General features: G+C 37.0%; 1 protein-coding gene across 1 annotated transcript in view; it reads right to left on the bottom strand.

Moving 5' to 3' along the window:
• Positions 1–21396, bottom strand: part of KIF24 (kinesin family member 24) — a 48696-nt gene that overhangs the window by 16012 nt on the left and 11288 nt on the right. The window contains exons 3-7 of the mRNA XM_005859527.2: positions 18023–18120; positions 14848–15063; positions 12434–12521; positions 4193–4314; positions 3273–3378 (exon numbers count right to left, since the gene is read on the bottom strand). Of these exons, the coding sequence (XP_005859589.1) occupies positions 3273–3378; positions 4193–4314; positions 12434–12521; positions 14848–15063; positions 18023–18120 (630 nt within the window). The remainder of the gene's footprint in view (positions 1–3272; positions 3379–4192; positions 4315–12433; positions 12522–14847; positions 15064–18022; positions 18121–21396) is intronic.

Below are 21396 nucleotides of genomic sequence, written 5' to 3'. Positions count from 1 at the left end.
GGATGTTGGAGAGCCGGTTTCAGCCCGATCCTGCAGGCCAGGCCTTGGGACCCCACTGGTGCATGAATTCATGCACCGGGCCTCTAGTATATATAAATAATTATAAAAAAGGAGGAAAATAAGAGCTGAGGGGACAGGGGTGGACACTAGACTTCTCTGAACGCGGCTTGTTTTACAATTTCTACTTTAACTGAATATGAAACTGATAAGCTTAAACACATAGAGAAGAATTACTCCAAGTGACTTCCCAACACAATATTATGATTATATATCCCAGTGGGATACAACCTACGGATAAAAAGGAAACTGCAAAGAAGTCTTAATCTGAATTCAATAATCATATTTTGAGTGATAACAGCATTATTTTGAAATACATATATATTGAAGTAGAACAAATACACTAATTAATGTTTTAGAATTTAAGAATTCTAGCATAATAGAAAAGTTAAAGAAATACAAATTCAAAACATTAAGCGAAAACTCTATAATCTTGTTTATTGCTACTTAACCTCAATATAGTTATTTAACTTTTTTCCAAGTGAAATTTACATTCAATATTACTTTATATTAGTTTCATGTATACAGCATAACAGACAATCATATACTTTACAAAGTGTCCTCCTTGATATTTCCAGTACCCACCTGGCACCATACATAGTTATTACAATATCATTGACTATATTCCCTATGCTGTACTTTATATCCCTCTAAATATTTTTAAACTACCAATTTGTACTTCTTAATCCCTTCACCTTTTTCACTTAGTCCTCCCCTCTGGCAACCATCAGTCTGTTTTCTGTATCTGTGAGTCTGTTTCAATTTTGCTTGTTTTGCTTAGCATAATATCCTCTAGATTTGTTCAGGCTGTCACAAATGGTAAGATTTCATCCTTTTTATGGCTGAGTAATATTCCATTGTATATATGTACCATGACCTTTTTTATTTTATTTTATATATATTTTTATTGATTTTTTACAGAGAGGAAGGGAGAGGGATAGAGAGTTAGAAACATCGATGAGAGAGAAACATCGAACAGCTGCCTCCTGCACATTCCCTACTGGGTATGTGCCCGCAACCAAGGTACATGCCCTTAACCGGAATCGAACCTGGGACCCTTGAGTCCACAGGCCGACGCTCTATCCACTGAGCCAAACCGGTTAAGGCTACCATGACCTTTTTTAAACACTCACCTATGGATGGACACTTGGGGTTGCTTCCATATCTTAGCTATATTATAAATAATGCTATAATGAACATAGGGGTGTATATATTCTTTCAAATTAGTGTTTTGGGAAAACCCTATAATCCCTGATATATTTTTATCTTTCAAAAAGATAATCTATTTCTTAGCTGTGTCCATCTTTTTAAAAAGATCTGGAAGCAAGGACTAACCCAATGGTAGTAAGCACCCCTAAATAGTCTCTAAATACCATTTCTTTCTAAAACACTGGGCTTGACGAATAAATGGCTGATTCAAACCTGGGGAAGGAAATGTACAAGATGAGCTTAGAACAGAAAGCCAAGAAGCTATCAGGGACTAGTAGGGTTGGGTCAAAGAAACACAGAAACATACTTGAAAAGGCTCCCACTAGCCAAAGATACACAATTTAAGCAGCAAAAGAATAATGATTATGATGAGTTTATAGTAATACAAAAACCAACAAAAAAGTAAACGAAAACAAACTCATTGGTCATGTTTAGGTTCCCAGGATACCAACTCATTCTGAAAACTGGTGAATAAAGGCAAAAAATCTAGCATTTATCTTGCCTCCACTGTATGAACTATATTTCAGGATAATCAGATAGCTGAGGAAAAGTTCTTTCCAGCTAATAAATACAGAAGGAATACTAGAATTAGAATATCACCATTTTGTAATCCCTACTGAAACAATGGATATATGTGATGAACATCAATGGCTCTAAAGCTATTAGGTTAAAAAGGCTGATGGTAAATTTTATAATGGAGGAATTAGGCTGACAATACTTGAATCTTTCTTAATTCTTAAAATCACAAAAAGAAACAACTAGACATTCTGTACCTCTTGATGTGTTCCTATAGGAAGTCTAAGAATGACCCATGAATTATTCCTGCCAAAAAAATACAAAACCTAAATCTGATCAATCCTCTAGTTCAGCACTTTCACAAGAGAAATGTGAGCTACAAATATAAACCATATGTTATTTTAAATTTCTAATATCCACATTAATATATTTTAAATATATTAAATACATAATTTAATTATGTGTTTTAATCTAATTCATCCAAAAATATTTCAACATGTAATCAACATGAAAAAAATAGAGCTATTTTATATGCTTCAAAATCTAGTGTGTATTCTACACTGAGTATATCTCAATTCAGACTCACATTTGAAGTGCTCAATGGCCACATGTAACTTAGTGGCTACATAGTGAACAGCACAAATATAGATCTTAACCACTTTATAGAAATGATAAAGGATATAGTACTATGTTACACATCCACATGGAGATGCAGTCAGCCTAATCCAGACTGTAGGAAATCTTGTAGGATAATGACCTAGTTTTCTTAAATGAATATATTGATATAAAAAGAGGGAGAGAGAGAAAGAGAACTGATAATGAAATAAAAGAGACATATCAACCAAAGGATCTTGTTTTCATATTGATTTGAACAAACAAACTAAAAAAAGACATTTATGGGGTAACTGAAGAAACTATACTACTTAATATAATGGATAATAGATAACATTAAACAATTATTTCTGTAGGTATGATACTGGTATAATTATATTAAAAATATTATCTCATAATACAATATTTGTGGAAAAATAACATGATGACAGGACTTCATTTAAAATAATTCAACTAGGGAAAGGAAAGGTATTGGGTAGATTTTTCACATGTTGAAGCTGGGTGACAAGTATTTGGGAGATCATTATACTATTTGTTCTAGTTTTGTATGTTTGCAAAATTAATGTAATTTTAAAACCTGATGAGAGGGAGAAAGCTTACCTAAGTTAATCATTCAGTAATTTCAGAAATACTTCTCTATTCCTAATTGGCAGGGAGTGACCAGAGGAAGAGAAGACAGAGAGAATAGGGAAGAGTTGCCTAGAATTGCTGAGGATCTGATTGGGCAGCCTCCATTTCCATTCTTGGAATTCACTGCCAGATAAAAGCATGCCCTTGCTCTGTTGATTCCATCCCACCCTCACCCACTCTGGCTGCATGTAAAGAATGGAAAAATCTCTCAAGAAGGATTTTTAGATGAAAGCTTTAGAACAACTTACAGCCAGAAGACTCTGGTTAATTTCTGCGCCTTCCATCTTTGTCTGTCTATCTGAGTCTCTGGCATCTGCTGCTCTTTCACTGCCAGCCAAGTCAATGAAAGAGATCCTAGAGAAAAGACACAGCAGGGATGATTTCTTTGGAGCTTTGCTTTATTTTTGTATCAGTCAGCATTTTGTGACAGCCGGAAGAAATTAACACTGGCCCATACTCAGGAAAAAACACACATTACTGTCAGCTTTCCAAAAGTATTGCAAGATTCTGATCTGTCTGCTGCTGCTGGCACTGTTCAACCCGACACTTTCATTGGTTTTAATCATTCCTGAGAAAGTATGATTGAAATTAATAAAACATTCTTCCCATAAGGCTAAATGACCACAATGTAAATCACTTAGGGGACCACTTAGATAATTAAACAGAAACTTTTGTGGGCTGCTTTCCAGCCAAAAAAAAAAAAAGAGGAAGGAAGAAAGGAAAAAAAAAGACTCATTACTCAGAGGTGAGAGAGGCTCACCCATCAGTGTGGCAGAGTTTGCTAAGATAGCACCAGAGAAGCAATGAATGTACCCAATTGTCTTATGGTTTCTTTCAAGAAGGATGGATTAATTTTCCTTTTTCTTTTTTCGCCTGTAAGCTCTCTGAGATGCATTCTCTGCTATTCCTCTGCTGATACCGTGCTTCACGTTAGAAGCAATCAATGTTCCTTTTAATAACTTAGGGTTGACCAACAATAGGCCATTACTTCATGATTAATCAACTGATGGCACTTCAGTATAATGATTTATTTCAGGGCTAACAACTCTACTCTAGCCTTGAAATAAAGAACTCTGTGGTGGCATGGTGTCCCGTTGTTGATAACACATATTTCAAAGTCACATTAGGAAAAGGCAGACAATGCAATTCCTGAATATTTCCAGCTCACCTGCCAAATGTTCTCTTGGCTGAATCTTTAATCTGAATTTGGATGATAGCATGAGAGCGGGAGGAGTCTGCATTAACTCCAGTGGCCCCAGTGCTGCGCTCCTTGCTGCCCTTCAGAATCACCTAAAAAATAAAGTCCATAGAGTGACTTCCCCAAGGAGTAAACAAAGCCCTCTGGCTCCCAAGAGTGGGCTGAATGCAAGAGACCAGACATCTAACTTTGTCAGTACACTGCAGTTTTCCCCCCTTCATGTTGAAAGGGACCCAAACACTAAATCATGCAGAGTAAGTACCCAACAGCAATGAAAATAACATGGAATACTAATCTTGGGGAGAACATTCAATAGCTTGAAAGCTCTTGATCTCATATATATTTTAATATCTTTGATGGATTTTGCCTGACAAAAATCCCTAGGGCATAATTTGGTTCCAAAGCAAGGTCCCATAATTCCCATCTATTTTAGTAATTGAAGCAAAGGACAGAAATGTGCATCATGGACTGAATGACCATATCCACCTGTTTCACCAGTATGTAGTCATAAAGGGGGTCAGGCTTGATGTGTGGGAACATGGACTTGATGAGTTATTGCACTTGCCATGAGCCCATGATTTCCCTTGAGACCAATGACCCCCCAGTCAGGAATAAAGACTAACCTAGGAGCCTCTGGCCACAGGGAATGGGGAAATCCTCAGGATTGGCCTCTAGCCATTGAAAACACAGCCATATATGAATATGCTGCCCTTATTTTGGACAGGGGAAGGAGTATTAATTTCTGAGATTCAAAAGGTGAAAAACTTTAAATATACTATTTGATAGAATCCTCACAACAGCCTAATGTGAGGTGAGTATTATTAGACCCAGTTTACAGTTGAGGAATAAACTCAGAGGTTGATTTCCTCACAAACAGCTGTTGTGTGGCAGAACCAAATTCCACATTCAGTATGTATGACTCCAAAGCCCATGTGGTTTCTACTACACTAGGGCACTGGCAATAAATTTATTTATACTACAGTACATTAAAGGTAAGAAAGTCCTATCTCATTTTTTCTCAATCTTTCATAATTTTAATTTATATCATACTGAATATAGCTACAGTTTCCAAATTAAGAGTCCAAAAGTTAACAATCAAACTTCCACAATAGGCCAAAAATATCTTAACAAGCAGGCGCTTATGCATTTAAAAATTTTAACTAAGTTCCTCAATGGTCTGAGCAATAGTTAATGTTTTTAAAGATTAACTGTGTGTGAGATTTAGAATTATATTTTAGAATGAAATTTACAGTCATACTGTGAATGTACTAATTTTGTAAACAGTTTCCTAAAAGTTTAAAGGGACTATCTGATAAATCCTTCTGTGATGAGAAGAACCTGTTAATTTATAAAACTAGATTATCAACTACATGGATAGCAAGTTGCTGTTAATCAGAAATCAGAAAAGTTAGAGCAGTAATCCCTTACACTGAGTGTGGTAAGTGCCAAAAAAAAAAAGTACTGGATGTTGGCTAGTTCACTTATGGCCTATCTGTTCCCAAACCACCCAGCTTAAATGCACTTCTTCATCCTAGCCTCTCCCTATCGCTCTGACTTCATGCTTACATAGACTGTAACAATACAATGATGATGGATCATCTTAGATTTGTATTGTGTGTTTTTTTTTTCCATTAAAAAATTAAGACATGCCTCCTGTGGAAAACTAAGCAAACACAGAAGAAAACATATACCGCCCATAATCCCAGAGTTAACAAGATTCTGGTTCATTTCCTCCTAGAGTTTCAGGGTTCTCACTGTTTTGTCTTTTACAAACACCACGAGAGAGACAAGAGAGATCCTTTAAATCTCCACATTTGTGTGAGCAATATGCTTGATAGATAAGGGAGGGATCACAGAGAAGTTAAGTGACTTATCCAAGGTCACATTGGTAGAATATAGTCTAGGGATAGAAGCCAGGTGCCCTCTGCCTCATATGGGTAATGATGATACTTCTGCTGGGACCTAGTGAGAACTCTGAGAGGCATCAAGGCTACACCTGGTCAGGAACTGTGGATACTGGCAGGAAGGGGAAAGGATAGCTCTGTGGTGAAATTCACCCCAGAGGAGTCAAGAAAGGCTGGCTTCTGGGTTCTATCATAGAGTTTTGTACTTGGCTTGTCACTGCACTTTGTCTACCATGAGGTACTAGGTACCCGTGAGAAAACCTAACATGTTGAGGCAACCTTTCCTGACTAAATGCCTTTTAGGGAAGGCATGAAGGAATTTCTGGTCCTTGGTCCAGTTTCCTCACCTTCAGTAATAGCTTGAAATCATCATAACTTTCAGAAACTGTGGAATAAAGCAGCTGAGCTCAGGAGTAAAAAATGAGGCAGTATGTGAAGATCACCAGACAAACTTTTGTAAATGACATACAACTCAAGTGTAGTAGTTAAGAGATTGAAATCTTAAGTTAGACTATCTGGGTTCACATGCCAGCTCTGGCACATGGTTGTGTGAACTTTTGCAATGTATGAACACTTGCAAAATCACTTAACTTTTTAGGGTCTCAGTTTCTTATCTATAAAAATGGTAATCTCATAGGTTACTTATGAGAATTAAAAAGATAATACATGTAAAGCACTTAGTACCATGATTGGTACATAGTAAGTTTTCAATGAATATTAATTTTAAAAAAGATACTAAAGAACTAACATCTCCATGTAAACTTCCAAAACTTAAACTATTTTCACAAATGTAAATCAGTTTCATGGGGAATAGAGTTTTATAGATCAACATGAGATTCCATGGGCTCCCCAGTAGAAGAAAGGAAAAGAAAGCCTAGCCTGCGTGGCTCAATGGTTGAGCGTTGACCTGTGAACCAGGAGGTCACTGTTCGATTCCCAGTCAGGGCACATGCCTGGGTTGCAGGCTTGATCCCCAGTGGCAGCTGATCGATGAGTCTCTCTCATCATTGATGTTTCTATCTCGCCCTTCCTTTCTGAAATCAATAAAAATATATTTTAAAAAAAGAAAGCAAAAAGAAAAAGGAAGGAAAGGAAGAAGTGAGGGAGGGAGAAAGAGGGGGAAAAAAGGACAATTTACTTGGAGGAAATAAAAGTCTAGGAGTATCCCGGGCCAGTGTGGCTCAGTTGGTTGTTTCATGCACATGTGCGCACACGCGCACACACACACAAAAGGTTGCTGGTTTGATTCTGGGTGGGGGCACATGCTCTGGTTGCAGGCTTGATCCCCCATAGGGGGCATGCAGGAGGCAAGTGATCAATATTTATCTTACATTGATGTTTCTCCCTCTCACTTCCTCTCTTTCTAAAATTAATAAAAACAAATTTTTTTTAAAAGTCTAGGAGTAGCCCTCATTGGTTTGGCTCAGTGGTTTGGCCTTCGGATTGAAGGGTTCTGGGTTCGATTCCAGTCAAGGGCATATGCCTAGGTTGTGGGTTCGATCTCCAGTAGCGGGGTGTGCAGGAGGCAGCTGATCAATGATTCTCTCTCATCATTGATGTTTCTATCTTTCTCTCCCTCTCCCTTCCTCTCTGAAATCAATAAAAATATATTTTAAAAAAGTTCAGGAGTAGAGCAAAATTAATGCGATCACTTTAAAAAACACTAGATTCCCTTTCCTCCCCCCTTCTAAAATTCTTTCTTCTGAAGAAAGTATTTGTAGTAACTAAAGTCTATGGTGCAAGTTTCTAAATCTAGGTCCTTTAAACAAAGCATGTTGTGTGAGTAGTGAAATGGGGACCTGCTACAATAAAAAATAGAGGCAACTGCTGAATTCTGTGGTACTGGAAACATTCAGTGATTTATTCATAAGAACAATAGATATGACAAATTGAGCTAGCATCACAGTAAGCATTTTATGTATGTTATCTAATTTCCTTGTCTATTACTAGACCCAGTCATCTACTATCATCCATATATTTCAGGTTCAGGAAAGTAAAGGTATGCTCAAGGATACACGGCACTGGGACCCAGCTCTGACTGGTTATAAGGATTTAATCACTAAGTTTCCTGCATGAATATCAAAGAAGGCCTATAGTACTTCAGTAAGATAGGCAATTATATACAACTGAGGCTCATCTAGGGGAAGCTCTTGCTATGTGGCCTCTGCTACCAATCATAGCCAAGGAAATGATAAAAAATAAAATAAAATAAAGCTGCCAGTTGTGAGACAGGTAGCAGGTGGCCATATCTGAGCGAGCCCGAGGGTGATCTCTGAGGATAACACTTGAAGACGATACCTAAGCGTGATACCTGAGCAAACACATGGGTGATACTTGAGTTAGTATGACACCCGAGAGACAGTGAAAGTGTGACATCTGAGTTTGCAAGTGCTGTTGTTTCGAGGCAATAAATGTTTATGAGGGTAACTGTGTCAGATATTCATAATTTATACCAACTTTCCATTTTGATCTCAGCTGGGCTTCCTTCTTGTACAACTTCGTATGTACTACCGATGGAGTGTATCGATGGCAATAATATGTTGACTAACAAGAAAATTCTTTCTGCTTTTCTCAGGAAACATACCATAGGATAGAGCAGTGCCATATACTCTTCCAGGGTGAAGAGTGTGATATGACACCATAGCAAAGGAAAGGGGACTTCCTCTTGATTTTTTCACCTTTTCCACTGAATTGGTCTAATCTCCAGGGACAAATACATCATGAGGACCAAATCTCGTGAAACTCTGGGGCAAAAGAACAAATGGCTGGGGAAAGTGGGGCCAAGGGAACAGGTATATGAGAAACAATTTCCTTAGGACTCCACAGTGGAGGGAGTTCTAGACAGGTAAGAATGGTCACAGCCTCAGGGGAGCCTATTCAACACATCCCACACACTTCTGTTCTGTGCCTGCCTTTGCAATCCAAGGGGCTCTTGGCTCTTAGGTGGCCCTCTAAAACAGCCACACTCAGATGCTAGCCTGAGATTTTGGATCCCAGGACTCAGAAATCTAATAATCACACAAGTATGAGGCCGCATTCCTTAAACAAATTTGCCTATTTGTCCCAGGAAAAAGAAACTATTAGAAAAAGACATATCATTGGCGGGCCACCCTCCCATTTCATGCATCCAAGTCTGTGGAGGGGTATATTGTGAAGCTGTTCTAAAGGTGAATATTGTCAAGTACCCAGTCTGTCCTTCCAGCCTTCTCCCTGACTCTAAACCAGCCGTGGGCAAACTACGGCCCGTGGGCCGGATCCGGCCTGTTTGAAATGAATAAAACTAAAAAAAAAAAAAGACCGTACCCTTTTATGTAATGATGTTTACTTTGAATTTATATTAGTTCACACAAACACTCCATCCATGCTTTTGTTCTGGCCCTCCGGTCCAGTTTAAGAACCCATTGTGGCCCTCAAGTCAAAAAGTTTGCCCACCCCTGCTCTAAACCAAGCTTGTTGGATATAAAATTAAGTGAGATGGTTGGACATGTAGTAAGGTGGATGAAACACCACTAGCCTGACAGTAGAAGTACACACTAGTAAAATCTTTCCAAAGAATTTTTTGTCCATAAATACATTTTTATCTTTTATTACTACATTAGGATAAGTACTTAGTGATAAAATTTATAAATATAAAAGTATGTGTATTTCTTTTTTCTTTTTTTAATCCTCACCCGAGGATATGTTTTTATTGACTTTAGAGAGAGAAGAAGAGAGAGGGAGAGAGAGAAACAATCAGCTGCCTCCCACATGCATCCCAACCAGGAACTGAACCACATGCATGTGCCCTGACTGGAAATCAAACCCACAACCCTTCGGTTCACAGGATAATGTTCCAACCAACTGATCCACATCAGCCAGGGCAAAAGTATGTATATTTTTAAACCTTTGATGTATATGACCAAATTGCCACAGTGTTTTTTTTCTTACCTAAAAATCCTTAGACATAAAATTAATATGCACCAATAAAATTTACCATTTTAGCTATTTTTAAAAATATATATTTTATTGATTTTTTACAGAGAGGAAGGGAGAGGGATAGAGAGTCAGCTGCCTCCTGCACAATCCCTACTGGGGATGTGCCCGCAACCAAGGTACATGCCCTCTCTCTGAAATCAATCCTATATAATAAAAGGCTAATAAGCAAATCGACGGAATGGCAGAATGACCAGTTGCTATGATGCGCACTGACCACCAGGGGGCAGATGCTCAATGCAGGAGCTGCCCCCTGGTGGTCAGTGCACTCCCACAGGGGGAGCGCTGCTCAGCCAGAAGCCAGGCTCACGGCTGGAGAGCGGAGCAGCGGTGGCGGGAGCCTCTCCCACCTTCGTGGCAGCTCCAAGGAGCAGTGAGCCGAAGAGTAATGAGCGAGGGGTCCTGGATTGTGAGAGGGTGCAGGCTGGGCTAAGGGACACCCCCCTCCAGTGCCCAAATTTTGTGCACTGGGCCTCTAGTATCTTAATAAGAAAATTATATTAAAAAGCCACTGAAGCATACACTTTTAAAAGGTGAGTTTTATGGTATGTGAACTATATTTCAATTTAAAATACTAATACCCACATCTGGGCCTCACCCTTGAGAAATCCTGATTTAACTGGCCTTACACGGACTCAAGCAAAATTAGAAGACATTATATAACTAGAAAGACAAGCCACAGAACAAGACAACATGCTTATGACATACAACACTGACAAAAGACTCATATCCAGAATATACAAATCAATAAAAGACAGACAACCCAAAAATGAGGAAAAAAATCCAAACTGGCATTCCCAAAAGAGGAAATTAAAAAGATAAGTTAAAAATAGTAAAAGCTCTTCAATTTCCTTCTTAATCAGTGAAATGCAAATTAAATATATAATTAAACATTTTCAAACAGGCAAAAATTCAAAAATCAAAGAAAGTGTTGGTGAGGATGAAGAGCAATGGGTTTGCTCATATACAGCTTGTGGGAGTGTGTACTCTGTGTTGGAAAGCAGTTGGCATCATGTAGTGAAGTGGAAGATGTGCATTTCACAACATAACCTAGAGAACTCGTATGCTGAAATATATGTATAAGAACACTGACAGACTCATTGCTCAGAAGAGACCCAGGTAGAAACAACCCCAATTATTCATTAACAGTGGAATGGTTAAATAGATTATGCTACATTCATATGATGGAGTTCTAACTGCAAAAAAAAATGAACTACAGCCATATGCAAAAACATAGATGGATCTCAAAAGCATAATGTTGAGCAAAAGAAGTAAGACACAAAAGATGTGATTTTATTCATACAAATTTAAAAAAACAGGTGAAAACTAAGTTTATCTATGGATAATAGTCAGTAAAACTAACGAAGAACAAGAAAGTGATTAGCATAAAAGTTAGGAAGATAGGGGAGTATGATTGGGTTCTTGTGGGTGCTGCAATGTTCTATTTCTTAATGTGAGTAGTTGATTATGAGGGTACTTGTTTCTTTATACTGTACACATATAGGTTTTATGCACTTTTCTGTATAGTGCTTTTTCCACAATAAAAAAGGTTAAACAATTTTTTTTAAGTAAGGAAAAAAAATCCCCCTGATGATCTAATGTAAAGCCAAGTTGAAGACTACTTCCTTAAAGGAAGATTCACCAGAAATACATGTACATAAGTTAATAAAATTCCAGAATAGAAAAAAAAAATCTAAATATTCTAATATTAACAGTGGATATCTCAGTGGAGAAAGTACAGTAAGTTAAAGGAGACTTTATTTTTCTATTTTACATATTTTTTAATGTTTAGATGTAATAATGAGCAAGTGTTACTTTGGTTATAATAAAAGGATAACTTTTAATAAAAGAAGATTTTAAAATACCTTTGGAAGGATATACAAAAACATTAAAACTGAATTAGGTGCCTCAGGAAAAGGCAATAGAAGGGATATTTTCATTGTACCTTTTGAATTTTGAGCCCCTGTGAAAGTATTACCTATTAAAATTTTTATTTAAAATAAGAATATTTCTCTCTAGCAGCTTTTCCCAGAGCCCACTACCAGAGAAATACTCATTAGCAGCCTTTGAAACTTGCCCAAGAGTATCCTCTCATGCATTAGGTTCTCTCACATGCCCTACCTCCCACTACCATGGCACTGAGACAACCAACTTAGAGAAAGAAGTGATCCTCTAAGAGGAGGACTCAACATTTTATAAATGTGAAGTGGTGTGCTTGCCACTGCCATTTTCCTAACTAAGTCTGAGTCCATCATACTTGCTAGATAGCAAAATGAATTCTTCCCCTGTACTCAGGCTGCTACAGTGGTGTAGTAAAGAAGGAAGGGGGAGTTACCTCTAACAGGAGCTCCACACTATCCACCTGAACCTCTCGCAGTCCCACGATCTGTACCACGTGCTTGCTATCTTCTCTTGCGAAGAGCCTGCAGAGGCAAGAACATGTTATTCCTGAACATACTTCCCAGGCCCTATGCCCTGAGCTCACCCCAGAAAGGTTCCTAATGGACAGCCTAAAATATATACTGCTAGATTTTTAAATCCTATAAACAAGATTCTATCACTTTTTATGCAAGGGTATAAAAACAATTTGTCCTCTATTTTTAAGAATTAATTTAAAGCTCCTTAAACTCTAGTTTCTAGTTTAAGAGGTGGACTGAACATATATACTTTTATCTACATTTATCAAAGCCCGACTATTAGTATAGAAAATATATTTTATTAAAAAAACAACAACAGAACAAATTTAAAAAGCTCTAAACAAACAAGAAAGGGTGCCATCAGTGGACCAGGACATGTTAGAAGTCCCAGAATGGGAGGAAACAGAGAGATATTAGCCAATTAACCAGAGATACAAAAACAAACAAAAACACACACAAAAAAACCCCACAGCACAAGACACTTGCAAAGTAAGTCTAGGTGAGCCCTAGAGAAGCTTAAACCCAGGACTAAACATATTCCCAGACCCTTGGCTATAATCAAAGAATGCAAATATACAGGGCAATATACCTGGGTCATTAAAGAATCACACAATAGCATAATCTATTTAACCATTCCACTGTTAACCATTCAACAATGGTTGAATAATCTGACTGTCTCTTCACACGAACAAATGAACCACATACACAGCACAACAGTGGCTTTTATTCTCATGCCAACTATCATTTAGAGGAAGTGGCCATTCTGACTGGAAAGAGCCCCTAATAAGGTTGCTGGGACTTGGGACAGAAGCTGTGATTAAGCTAACTTGAGGCTTTAAAACCAAAACAAAGAGGGTAAAAAAGAAAGGCAACTCTTTGTCAAAGCAGCCCTAGAGCAGCACCCTCCTTAATTTGGCACAACTGAACCACCAAAATCTATACATTTTCTGATTGTGGCATACCGTCCCTTTTTGTTGGAAGAGTCCACAGGACCATGGCTTGCCTAAACCCACTCAGTGGCCTCTCTGGTTATGTTACTCAATACTCTAGTGCCCCTCTACAATGGGAGCTGATCCTATCGTGTTTTCCCTACTGAACTGGAGCAGCTCCTCCACCTCCCCTCCCATCCAGTACTCGCCTGGAGCACACAGAACTTTCATGTCCTTCTGGAAACCTTTGCTGTGGGGCTAGTCTATTTCACTGATTTGGTTTCCCAGCCTTCTACCATGTTCAGCCTCAATTCACTCCTCTTCACTTGGTGTTGCTACTCTACTCCCAACATGTCTCATTTCTGGTTAATTTTGTTATGATTTCCCTACTGAACTGGAGCAGCTCCTCCACCTCCCCTCCCATCCAGTACTCGCCTGGAGCACACAGAACTTTCATGTCCTTCTGGAAACCTTTGCTGTGGGGCCAGTCTATTTCACTGATTTGGTTTCCCCAGCCTTCTACCCTGTTCAGCCTCAACTCACTCCTTTCCACTTGGTGTTGCTACTCTACTCCCAACAGGTCTCATTTCTGGTTAATTCTGTTATGATAAACTTTTATCCCTTCATCTCTCCTACTTCTTTTCTCCCTCTTTTTCCCCAGTAGATACCTTCACAATTTTGTTGCCTCGACGCTCCATCCACTGAGCCAAACCGGTCTCGGCTATGACAAACTTTTATCCCTTCATCTCCCCTACTTCTTTTCTCCCTCTTTTTTCCCCAGTAGATACCTTCACAATTTTGTTGCCTCCTACTCAGTCATCTGTTTCAACGTAAATAAAATTTTAGGCCATAAAAATACAATAGGGATTTAAAATTAGAGTTACTGAATACATTTCTAAGTTACTATTATGTTGCAAGGGCAACAGTTTTTATAAGAGTTAAAAGTCTAATGTGAAGTAAAGAGATTTTCTTTTCTTTTTACTGACTTAGGAGAACTATCATGAAGCTTACCCTAAGATTACTGAGGAGGAAAAACAAGAGAAAGTGGAAAACATTATAGTTCTTCTAGTGTAATAATAGGTCAAAAGAATAAAAAGGGATTTACATATATGTTGATTTCCTGACCTCCTGAAATTAGATCTTTTTCATAAACCAAAATAAAAGGGATAACCTTTGGGTAAATATTAGGATATCGATCACTTTAAAAAATACTAATGAAAGGCTAATTTACATCTTTCTCTAGCAAAACTGACAGTTTAAAAAATATGTATCTGATTCAGGAGACTCTCATTTCATGAAAGGGCATTAATGTACCAAACACTGTCATTAAATACCATGATTCAGTGGACTCTGGCTGAAAACAATAGTGAACAGATTCACAGTTTCCCACTCATATCCAGTACCTTTTTCTTCTATTTAGGAGGTCATAAAGCTGTCCGCAGTAGATTTCATAGAAGCTGATCCACACAAAGAGGTGCCTTCTTGGCTGGGGCACTTCTAGTTGCCTGAAGATGTCTTTCGCAGCCAGAGCATACAGTCCTGGGTTCTGATGAGTTCCTATCATGGTGTAGGTCTTTCCAGCACCTGTCTGTCCATATGCAAAGCAAGTGGCATTGCCTCTGAGGGAAGAATAATTTGTATTACTAATATATGAGAGAAATACTGATCTACCCATAGATTTTTAATGACAAAAGTCAGCTTGAAAAAGAATATTTGGCAAAATTCAGCTATAAACATACAATCCTTTAAAGAGAGGAGGGCTTAACATGATAAAAACACAGGAAGAGGAAAAACAATTTTCAAAGCAGCACATGAGTTTTCTGACAGGAATATTTTATGGAACTAGTAAGACCACAGGACAACTCTGGAAGATAAGGAAATAAGAACTCCTGCTAGATGCTTTAGAGCAGCGGTCGCCAAACGGTGGTCCGTGGACCACTGGTGGGCCGTGAGATCCGAAAGGTTGGCGACCGCTGCTTTAGAGAATCCCAGAGAACATGATTTTGTGTTAATCTGGAAAGATAAATTTAGTGAAAAAAATAAGAGAATCAAATCAATAGATCATAAGATCAATATGATGGTAGTGACCATTCATATGAATATTAAAGACGTTTAGGCAGAGGTGAAATCAATGTAAGCAAAATATCTGAGGAAGAACTCAAAGTTTTCACTTTTAGCAATAAATTGCTGGGTTACTTGATTTCTAAGATCCTTTCTAGCCCTGCTGTCCTGTGATTCTAAGTGAGAATCACTATCCTTGCACGTGGAAAGATGTGTGTGTACACTCTGTTTGAGTGTAAAGAACTACAGAATAAGAGGTGGAAAGGATAGTTAAAAGACCACCCGCCAATCATAGTATATTTTAAGAGGAGTTGGAGGCTAAGATTACCTGAGTATTATGGGACCAAACTATGTAGTACTAAATCACTCTGAGATCTGTACCATGCGCAATTCTCTTATTTTTTATTGGTAGTTTTAAGAGGAGTTGGAGGCTAAGATTACCTGAGTATTGCGGGACCAAACTAAATCACTCTGAGATCTGTACCATGCGCAACTCTCTTATTTTTTATTGGTAATATCACAAACATTCAAATTCTAACTTATTTTAAAAACGTACTCTCTCAAACTGATTTGGTACATAAGAAACTGAACCTGAAAGATATTTTACTTTTTTAGCTTACTCATACAAATAATTATAAAAAATTTAAATGACTTCTACAAAACAATAATAAAAAGACAATAAAAACAAATGAAGATATATAAATGACCAATAAGCACATGAAAAGATGCTTAATATTATTAGGCAACAGGGAAATTAAAAACACAATAAGATACATACAATTCCATACCAATTAGATTGGCTAAAATAAAAAAGGCTGACAATGCCAAATATGGTGAGAATGCAGAACTGCAATTCTCATATATTGCTGCTGGGACTATAAAGTAATGCATGGAAAACTGTTTGACTTTTTTTTAAATTAAAAAATATTTTTATTGATTTCAGAGAGGAAGAGAGAGGGAGAGACAGAAACATCAATGATGAGAGAGAATCATCGATTGGCTGCCTCCTGCGTGCCCCCTACTGGGGGTTGAGTCTGAAACCCAGGCATGTGTTCTGACAGAGATTCGAACCGTGACCTCCTGGTTCATATGTTAATGCTCAACCACTGAACCACACCAGCTGGTCCTGTTTGACCTTTTTTAAATACACCTACCCTATGACCCAACAATTCCATTTCTAGATTTTTATCCAAGATAAATGAAAACATGTCTATAAAAAGACTTGTACAAAAATGTCTATACAGCTTTATTCATAATAGTAAAAAAAAATGGAAACAACCCAAATGTAAACCAACAGGAAAATAAACAAACAAATTTTGGTATATTCATAGAAGGAAATATTACCCAGCAGTAAAAACAACGGGTACATGCAACAAGATGTACTAATACAAAAAATACATTATGTCAAGGAAAATAAACCAGGCATAAATTTCTATTTCTATGACATTCTAGAACAAGAAAAACTAATTTCTAGTGACAGAAAGCAGGTCTGAGGTTATATAAGATCTGAGGATGATGGTGTGGCATTAACTAAAAGGGACACAATAAAACTTTCTGGGGTGGTGGAAATATTCTGTATCTTGTTCCAGGTATTGGTTAGTTGGATGTATACAACTACCAAAACTCATCAAACCTGAATACTTCTTAAGATCTGTGTATCTTACTGCATATAAATTACACTTCAAGTTTTTTTAATATTGTAAAAGTTTTTAAAAAAAATAAAAGTGAAAATACTCTGAAATCTGTGACTCTAGCAGATTGTTTGACAAACATGCCTACATTTTAAATATACAACAGAAGCCCCTACTACCTTAATATTTACTAAGTGTAAATAATTATTTCAAATTTAAAAAAATATATTTATGAAAGGTAGATAACTGACAGTCACTTACCTATCCTAATCCAAGGAAAAAATTAATAGCCAGAATATATAACTCCTAGTATCAAAAGTTCAAACTAACGCCCTGACCGGTTTGGCCCAGTGGATAGAGCATTGCCCTGCAGGCTGAAGGGTCCCGGGTTTGATTCTGGCCAAGGGCATGTACCTTGGTTGCGGGCACATCCCCAATCAGGGGTATGCAAGAGGCAGCTGATCGATGTTTCTCTCTCATCGATGTTTCTAACTCTCTATCCCTCTCCCTTCCTCTCTGTGAAAAATCAATAAAATATATTTAAAAAAAAAAAAGTTCAAACTAACTATGACCACTAAAACCTTTTTATTCTGAGGACTTTGATGAAATTAAATTGTTGTCAGCTTATATTTTTCCACTAAGCACAGAGAATCAATATCATCAGTGTAAAAGAAAATTTTGCTGAAAATTTCTAAATGCTTGGTAAATTCTATAAATAGAGACACAAAATTTTTCAGAATAGATTAATTTAAATTTGTAAGATCAAAACACAAATTAATGTTTAATTCAAAGGAACAAAAAAGCATAGCTCATATTTGTTTTTTAAAATATGATTTATGGAAAATAGAAAATAAAAAGCAAGAGAAGCAAAAAATTACTATCATACCCATTGAAAATATGCTGAATGAGTGGGTGAGTAGTCTTCATATATACATCCTGATTGGTGCATGCCTCACCAAAGACTTCATCAAAATAAAAAACATGCTGAAAAAGAAATTTGGTTTTTATAGAAAGAGACATTTTCTTCACCACTATTCTAGTTAGCACATGATAAAGGCCAAATACATCTTTAAACTAATAGTAACTGACCGTGACAAACTTAGGAATAAACAAGCAATCAATAACTGTCAAGTGACAGGGTCTTCTTTTACTTGAGATCTCTGTTAGACATGTTCTTATAATGTAAAAAACGAAGACACACAATTTTTATAAATTAAATTGATGAGTACAAGAGTGAGCCAATCCTCTGTAGATCCAGGAGAGAAACTGAATTCTATGGAGATTATCCTCATATGCCCAGCTACTGCTAACGTATTTGACAATTGGGAGAAATTCTGGAGGAAGACCTCCATTCCATAGGTTACACAGCTCAACTTTTTTTTTTTTAATCCTCATCGAGGATATTTTTTCCATTGATTTTTACAGAGTGGAAGGGAGGGAAGGAGGGCGTGAGGGAGGGAAGGGGAAAGGAGAGGGGGGAACACTGACATGAGAAACACATTGACTGGTTGTTTCCTGCACACCCTTCCCCCCACTGGGCTGGGGATGAACCTGAAATCCAGGTACATGCCCTTGATTGGAATCAAACCTGAGACCTTTCAGTGGGTGGGCCGACATTCTAATCACTGAGTAACATTGGCCAGGGCTACATAGCTTAACTTCTAATTTCATAAACATTTACTGCTCATCTGGTAGCGTGTGTATTACAGGAGGCACTTCAAGGGGCCCAAAGATAAAGATATTACCTGCCATTACCCCACTCTACCACCTAAAGATGTTAATACAGATGATTAAAGGTAGCAAAAAACTTGAAAGATAAGTACATGTGAAATTCAAAAGAGAAACATATTTCCTGATTGGGAAAGACTATGAAAAAGACTGTACTGAGAATGAGCCATGGGGAAAGAAGAGAAATTTGAGAGGCAGAGATAAAGGTATTCTAAGTAAGCACTGTGGGAACATGAGTCAAAGCAGGAAAGCACAAGGAATGTTTAGGGAACAGGAAGAATTTAATGTGGTTGAAATATAGGATCTTGGTAAGTAGAAAAGTAAAGAAGAAGACTAGAATAATGAGTTACGACTATGTTGTAGAGGTCTTAGGACTAAGAGAGGGGGTGAAATGTTCATATTTAATTCAGCAAAGAATAAAAAAGGACAACAAAAAAACTTTACAAGGAAGAGAGATGATCTGAGCCATTTTATTGGAAGATTAATCTGGCTTCACACTGTGAATGGACTGGGGAACAGGAACATTAGGTAGTTCAGGGTGAGGTAAAAAGGGTCTAAATTAGATGATAATAATGGAAATAAAGGAGACGAATGCATGAAAAATTTGGCAACTGGCTGGATGTGAGAAGTTAGAGAAATGAATCCAAGATGACTCCCAAATTTCAAGCCTGAATGGACAGCATCATAATGGCTGTCCATTCATAATGAATGAGATATGAGGTCCAATCGTCTGCTACTTTTTGGACCTGCTATAATATCTGGTTAAGGAAAAATTGTATGGGCAAGGCCAGAAAAGTGTACTTGGGTCAATTTACTGTGGGTGACTCTACCTCAGGTTCAATACTGTTTCATGTACTATTACATTACATTACATTACATTACATTACATTACATTAGAATGGAAAATTGTTAGGTCATCTAAGAAGAAACTGGGCCACAAAGCCGAATTTATCAGGAAAAAATCTCCAAAAGTTGGGAGGTGAGAAAATAATGAATCTGTGCAGCATCATTAAGAGATCTGTAAATAAAATTTTTAAAATGTAAACAAATAAATAAATAATAAAGTATTTAAGAGGCAACGGAAAAAAAAGAGATCTGTGAACTTTAAGTACTTTGAAAATATGATATGATTTCAAAAGCAGAAAAATGTTCATAATTGTTAAATCTGGGTGATAGGGTATATGCAGGTTCATTATATTTTTTATTAAGCTTGAAAATGGCAATAATAAAGAATAAAATATAGCCCTAACCAGTTTGGCTCAGTGGATAGAGCGTTGGCATGTGGACTGAAAGGTCCCAGGTTCGGTTCCAGTCAAGGGCATGTACCTTGGTTGCACATCCCCAGTAGGGGGTGTACAGGAGGCAGCTGATCAATGTTTCTCTCTCATTAATGTTTCTAACTCTCTATCCCTCTCCCTTCCTCTCTATAAAAAATCAATAAAGTAAATTTTTAAAAAAATAATAAAATATATATCTAAAATCTGACTTTAGGGAACACGATTTATATCTAACTCATAACTGGTCTTTAAGCAAGGAGTCAAATCCATTCATTGCTCAAATCTCATCAATGATCTTTATAGTTAAGTATGAGATAAAAAACAAAATACATTTTATATATTTGACACTTCTCAAGAAAATAAGAAACAAATGAACAGAAGTAAACGTGGGAATACATTTTTTGGCTTTTATTTAATGGCTGTTTTTCCTTTTCTTCTCTAAGTATTAGTTAATAACTTTAGATCTTGAGTAAAACATCTTAGAAAAAAATTAATTGGTGAAAAGGATTAGTATCTTACCTTTCAACAGAATTTAGGTATCAAGTTTTCCAGTACTTTTATAAGTATTTTCATGAAGGATATGTAAACATGCAAGATTATTATAATTCATAAAGTCTTTTGCATCACATATACTTTCATTTGATCATACTTTATCAATGAGAGTGGATTTACACTCACTTTGACCTTGATATGATCAGGGTTCCATAGTTTATGTTTTAAGTAAGTTTTCTTTTCAGATTATAAAAGTAATGTGTATTTATAAAATATCTCTGGGAAGATACAGGTAGTCTTGTATCTTGTAACAGGTAATATTGGTTGCCTTCAAAGAGAAAATGGGATTAGAGAGACACTTCTCACTGCATACATTTTTGTGCCTTTTGATTTTGAAATAGGTGAATCTATCATATTCTAAAATTTTTCTTTGTCCACATAAAATGAATAACACAGCCAACTCTAGATTCATAAAACATGGGAAACAATAGAGAAGAAATTAAAATTATTTGTAAATCTTACTACTCAGAGATAGCCACTGTTGACTTAAAAAAAATAATTTTTTTATGAGTTTATTTCAGCCAAACTAATGACATTGCTAGTAAGCAAGATCTTAAATGCTCTCACCACCATTGACTTTTGATATTTTTCAGTACCATCTTTTTTTCCCCTCTAATATTTTGTCTTTATTAAAGAAATTGGAGCCCTGGCTGGGTAGCTCAGATGGTTGAAGTGTTGTCCCGATACACCAAGGTTGCAGGTT

The sequence above is a fragment of the Myotis brandtii genome, unplaced genomic scaffold (assembly GCF_000412655.1).
Source record: "Myotis brandtii unplaced genomic scaffold, ASM41265v1 scaffold1270, whole genome shotgun sequence".
Lineage (NCBI taxonomy): Eukaryota > Metazoa > Chordata > Mammalia > Chiroptera > Vespertilionidae > Myotis > Myotis brandtii.
This window is presented reverse-complemented; position numbering and strand designations above follow the sequence as displayed.